Genomic DNA, 6,000 nt, shown 5'->3' with positions numbered 1-6,000 from the left:
ATCTTATACATAGCTCCAAAAATACTTGCTTGATATTAAAAGGGCCACTTCACTCAGTCTTGCATGAGAATGTATCTGCTCAGAGATTAGCCTCGAGACCAGGCCAATCGGCCTGGTCTCGAGGCTACTCAGAGATCATCAAAGTCATATAACATTGGATCTCCTCCGGTTCTTCATTTAAAATTTAATTCAGTGGTATGTTGTGACATTGTCAAGAGTTGCCCTGCATGTGCATGGCTATAAAAATGATATCCTCTGATGTCTATGCATTAAACTGCATGTGTGGGGAAAATACAAGCCGCAGTAAACTTCTATATAATACACTAACCTGTGTATTAGATATAATAATTATGTATACGTGTATAGATCTATATAATTTCTCCTTTGATGTGGATACTATAATTATAGAATGAGTTGTGTTTATCCACATGGACGCTATATATAGAATGAGTTGTCCAGCTAAAAAAACTGCCAGCAGGTCACTAACTCAGATCATGACCTATGCATGCATGGGGAGGTCACTATCTGCATGCATGAGTTAGTGACTTGTGGAATAGGCTGTGGGTTGGTTGAATTCTAAACCAGATTAGACCATGCATGTATATATAGTGTGGGCTTCGGCCTTCCAGAGTGATTTCAGTGTGATAATTATTATATGCAGTAATATTAATATACCCTCCCTCACGAGTCAGGCTGACTGATACAGCTAAGAAACCTATACATGTATATACTATACACATGCACATATGGTCTATTATATGCCTCGTGGCGCATGCGCAGCAAGGTATACGGTATATAGTGTGTGCATGTGCACTGCTCTACCATTACAATGCAGGTGAGGATATATACGCTGATTAAGCATGTACCACGAACCTTATAAATTAATAACGCATGCATGCATGAATATATATATGCTGCAGAAAGGCTGCATGCTATTCCGCGAAAACCTTTCTAACGGTCATTTCACAAAAGTTTATAACCCTCTATACGGTAGTTTCTTTACGCTTTGAGTCACTTTTTCTTGGATTTTGATTCGTAGATTGTCAAACTAAAGCTTGTAGTTTTCTCTAGTTATAGCTATAATTATAGTTTTGCTTATTTGGAGGCAATTGAAGCCTCTTTTAGTCCCAGCTCGTTTAGAGTCTTGCGTAGCAAAATCTGTAGCTGTTCTACTTACTTTATGCAACAGATGCAACAGATGCAACAGTGCAACAGATCTCATACAAAACTGATGTATATGCAACAGATGCAATAGATGCAACAGTCCAACAGATGCAACAGTGCAACAGATGCAACAGTGCTGGTGTGTTTTCTCAGGCAAATTCCAGGAATTTTACTCATGTCAATTAGAGTTCCTTTATTTTGCTAATCCACGAATCAAGCGGGGAGATGAGATGTTTAGAGCACTTGTAGATTGTTCCCAAAGTCCTCCGTGAGCTCCACCGTACATTCTATTATTGTGGTATACTCCGGACTATATAATAATGTTTTATATCGAGTCACCACGTTTCCTACTCGCTCGAGGAAGATACAAAGATACTAGGAAAGTTCTGAAACAAAATTAATGGCACGATTGAATGGAAAATAGTTGAGAGACTTTATACCCGAGTCTGCATGTTCACCTCGAGGACTATCTACAAATAAGAAACCATCGAAACGTTCATGTTTAGGAACTATTAACTCATTACTGTCCATTTTCAAGAAGCCGTATCTTCGTACTACGATTCTACTCAGTGCTATTTATGTGACTGCAACTGTGACCTATTTCTCATCGGGAGTTTTTATACCTAAGTTCTAGCCAACTACCAACTCAGTCCGTTCTTCACGGCATTTATTGGATATCTCGGGCAAATTCCAGGAATTGCACTCATGTCAATAATCATTGAGTGGCCTGGAGTGGGTCGTTTAAATGCTCTGCGTTTCTTTTCGATACTAACAGCTGCTTCTTTTTTCATGTTTGCGTTTGTTCACAATGCAGTTGCAACCTCTGTCATAATCACTCTCATCTATTTCTCCATGGTTCCTATGATACCACTTTTGTTAACGTACATGTGTGAAGTATACCCGACGGAAATTAGAGGATTTGCGAGTGGTCTGTTTAATTCTCTGTCTCCCCTGGTTGGCATTGGGGTGTAATTCGCAGGTAGCTGATGTGAGTGTGGAGATACCGTGGCTGTTCCCCACTGTGTGGGGAGTCGTGTTTGTGGTGCAATTCATACTCTCTCTGTTTTTAAATATCGAGATGCTGGGAAAAGAACTGAAAGATACTGTCTAAATGTTTTTATTGTCTTTCTTTTGTGGTTAATAAAGTCAAAAAGCTATATAGTGTTGAACCACGAATATTTTGACCCCCGAAAATTACTGCCTGCTATATGGTATGTGTCATCAGGGATACTATCTTTCTTTTGTAATCCCTGGTGTCATGTTGCAGAGACTCGAAGAGAAGCAAATAATTACGGCGCTGGGACAAATAACCTTCTATTGCGCATGCGCTACGGCCCCTCCCCCTTTTCTGCTTCTTTTTTCCGTAGCAGCTTGTAGCTAAACTCTGGGACGCTTTCTCTTGCAATGAAGCTTCTAATAGCCGTGGCTCTGCCTCTGTTGGCTATTGGGCTCTCCCGTCCAGGCTTTGGGCAGACTATAAACGATGGATCGGGTGATGGTGAGTGACTAGTTATTATTAGACTTCACTTATAATAATTTATTGCCTTTCTTTGACTAAAGCCATGCACGCATGCCACTGATCAACACACATAATAACCTACAGCCACACTCATCCTGTTAAAAAGATAACATGCATGGTCAAATATAATTATCAGTCCATTATAACTGAGACTCCTGTATCAAGTAGCTTATTCAGTACATGTACTAGTATGATCTAGGAATGGAATATGGTATACAGCTGAACACTACACTACACCACACCGCTGTTGTTTAGATGTTACTGTAGTTTGTGTAAGCTTACATGCGTACATGCATGTCGTTTGCATGTGGTTTGGGTATAATTACAGCTAAGTCTAAGCTTATATGCATGCATGTGTTCTGCATGTTCATTGTCTGAGATGTCTGTAAATACTGTATAGCGGGTAATTTTTGTGGGGCAAAATATTCGTGGTTTTCGTGGTTGGAGGCTTGACCACGAATATTTTACCCACGAATGAAGCGACCTTGCCTACCTTTACCTGCAGTGCCAGCTAAGCAACTACAAAAATATTACCCACAAAATGTCTCAATATTGCTGAACCACAAATATTTTGTCCCCCGAAAATTACCCGCTATACGGTACATAATGCGTAATTTTGTTAGGGGTAATACTACTAACTGCTATTTTGCAATTTGAGAAACAAATTATCTCCGAACAGTTCTCATTGTTAGGTACAGGCAACGAAAACTGCAGTTAACCGCATTTAATACATCAACTTAACAGTATCTATACCAACCTTCGTAAAAGGGGCGTGTGCGTAACTGCTAGCAACACTTTCTTAGTTTGTGTCAGTTATGAATATCCAGCTTCAGTCTATTGTGTTAGCACTCAATTTTATGAATTCGATCAAAATTTTTATATAATTATAGCTCCATGAATAATTTACACTGCCACACACACACACACACACACACACACACACACACACACACACACACTGCGTCTATATGCACAGCTTGAATTTATTGTGTGCTTTTTCCTAGGTTCCGTTAGAGTTGATAGAGTGGAATTCCATTACAGCTACGAGAATGTCTTTATGAACATCTTCTTTAACAACTTGATGGAGAATCCATTTTTGAGTTACGATGACTACCAGTCATTTGATAGCAGCATGTCTGATGTGCCATGCTTTTTGAACCAACTTATTTTCAAAAACAGGGACACTAATGAAACATACCAGGCTGAATACACGGGTACCTGCAATTCCGACGCTGTTAACTCTATTCGGATCGACATGAATCCTAGAGATTATTTCAGGCTAGTTTCAGACGAGTTTCTTGACACCACTTTAGAAACTATACCCTTGGAAATGTACACTGCAGATATGCTTGGAGCTCCTTTCAACATTCGCATAGAATCAAATGACACCGTTGAGTGTGACTTGATATGGAATCGTTATAGCTTCGTAGGTATTAATGAGCTTGATTATTTGGCCGATGAGGGAATCATTCTTCTTCATTTAAATACGTTAATTGATGTTTCTACCGTCGATCCCAACATGCTATCGCTCTCTCGCGATTCCTTTCGAGATACAAACAACACTATTAACATGACTGACAGTGAAGTACTGAACCTGTCGCCTGGCTTAACAACAACTATAGCTATCCAGCTGACTCTTTCTGACCGAGAAGTTGTTGCGAGCAAAGAAATATGCACTAGGCTTGACAATCAAGACTGTTACCTTGTCATTGAATCTGGATTTGCTGCTGCGTATTTTGGAGAAGAGGTTTCTCCCAATAGTGGCTATCAGATCAATAATATCCAGAGAGCCCCCACAGGTGAACAGAATGCCTCTAATGCATGCATGGAAATTTTGTATGTCGGCTCTACGGACGTAATAATTATAGGCCAGTGGAAACATATAAGTTGATGTTACATTACTTTCTCTCCAGATTCAGACCCAGTGACTGTGTCCATTCAGCTGGAGTATGTCGGTGGGTTGGCTGTGGACATGACTCTCATTTTTGGTCAGCCATTCACAGTTCGATCTTTTATCGGGGAGAGGATCATCAGGTTAGGCTCAAGACAAACATAGATTATAAATAGAGCAGTAAATATAATAATTATCATCATAAGAAATTTGTTTTGCTTGTATGTGCGTATTATGTATAGCACTTCCCCCTCTACAGTGTGATGTGTATGAGCAGAGACACTAGCCAACATGTGAACCCCATGCTGAACATTGACAATGGTGCAGTGTCTATTCTACCTAACTACATCCAGAATGATTGGCCCAACTCCACCACCTTGAATGCACCCAGGGGGCTAGCTGAGTCTGGTCTGCAAGGTTACTACACGTGCAGGACAGAGGGTGACACTTTCTTTAGCCCTCACCTTCTGCATTCCAGTAAGTGCAGCAGTACAGAGAATTGTATATACTCATAATCTTTGTCTATTGATCTGTTCGACAGTGTCTGTACTATAGTTAGTTTGTTTCAGCCTCCAATATTAGTACCGAAGGCTGCTTATATATAGTACCGAATTATTATTATTGTGTTTTGGCTTTCTCTCCATTTCAGATGTCTATCAAATATTTTACTACCAAGGAGCCTCTGCTACAGCTGATGTATATGAAAATATTGTACTCCGCTTTGCACATGGAAACTTTTCTGGCACTTTTGACAATGATCGGTTCCTTGTGCAAGCCAGTGCATATGACCAGGCTGCTTTTGAGTACCGTTTCGAAATAAACACACCATTTTTGTACCATTCTGAGCTGCACATCAACAGGACCCGGTTTGATTATGAGGGAGAGTATGTTATCTCATACGATTCTTTTTTCCTACAACCAAGCTTTGTTATCAATGTCAACGGTAATTTATGTATATTAGTTCAATAAAATATTAATACGTTTCAAAGTATATTGATTGCTAACCTCAGCATCTAACTTATACGTATCTTAGACTTCATTGTGCATGTATTGAGTACATTTTCCCCACAGAACCTGAACTCACTATCTACCCACCGGTCCTGACTGTGCTCAGCTCTGGCACTCCCGATACAACCGCCTCTCTCACTTGTACCTCTGATAATACAAATGTTCCTGTGCTCTTCCCTGGAGATTACACCTCTCTAGGCATTACGTCTACCTACCTGGATGACACCAACAGCTCTGTGAGATTGGATTTTGAGCTAAACGAAAGCATTATTAGCATGCTAGAGGGGACTGAGTTTATCTGTGCGGCCATGGACCCAGATGACTTTAATTCCACTGTGTCAACGGGCAGCTCCACCTTCAGAAGAGTGTCAGGTGATTAAAAATAGAGTGGTTTGAAATCCCCTCAGGGTAATAAATT

At 40.2% G+C, this 6,000-nt stretch overlaps 1 protein-coding gene across 1 annotated transcript in view; it reads left to right on the top strand.

Moving 5' to 3' along the window:
* The first annotated feature begins 2,494 nt into the window (after positions 1 to 2,494).
* The window catches only part of LOC135334147 (uncharacterized), a 28,695-nt gene continuing 25,189 nt past the window's right edge, over positions 2,495 to 6,000 (top strand). Inside the window, exons 1-6 of the mRNA XM_064529219.1 lie at positions 2,495 to 2,662; positions 3,688 to 4,482; positions 4,597 to 4,717; positions 4,834 to 5,051; positions 5,224 to 5,517; positions 5,646 to 5,954. Coding sequence (XP_064385289.1) covers positions 2,569 to 2,662; positions 3,688 to 4,482; positions 4,597 to 4,717; positions 4,834 to 5,051; positions 5,224 to 5,517; positions 5,646 to 5,954 — 1,831 coding nt within the window. The 5' untranslated portion in view covers positions 2,495 to 2,568. The remainder of the gene's footprint in view (positions 2,663 to 3,687; positions 4,483 to 4,596; positions 4,718 to 4,833; positions 5,052 to 5,223; positions 5,518 to 5,645; positions 5,955 to 6,000) is intronic.

The sequence above is a fragment of the Halichondria panicea genome, chromosome 1, assembly GCF_963675165.1.
Source record: "Halichondria panicea chromosome 1, odHalPani1.1, whole genome shotgun sequence".
Taxonomy (NCBI): Eukaryota; Metazoa; Porifera; class Demospongiae; order Suberitida; family Halichondriidae; genus Halichondria; species Halichondria panicea.
This window is presented reverse-complemented; position numbering and strand designations above follow the sequence as displayed.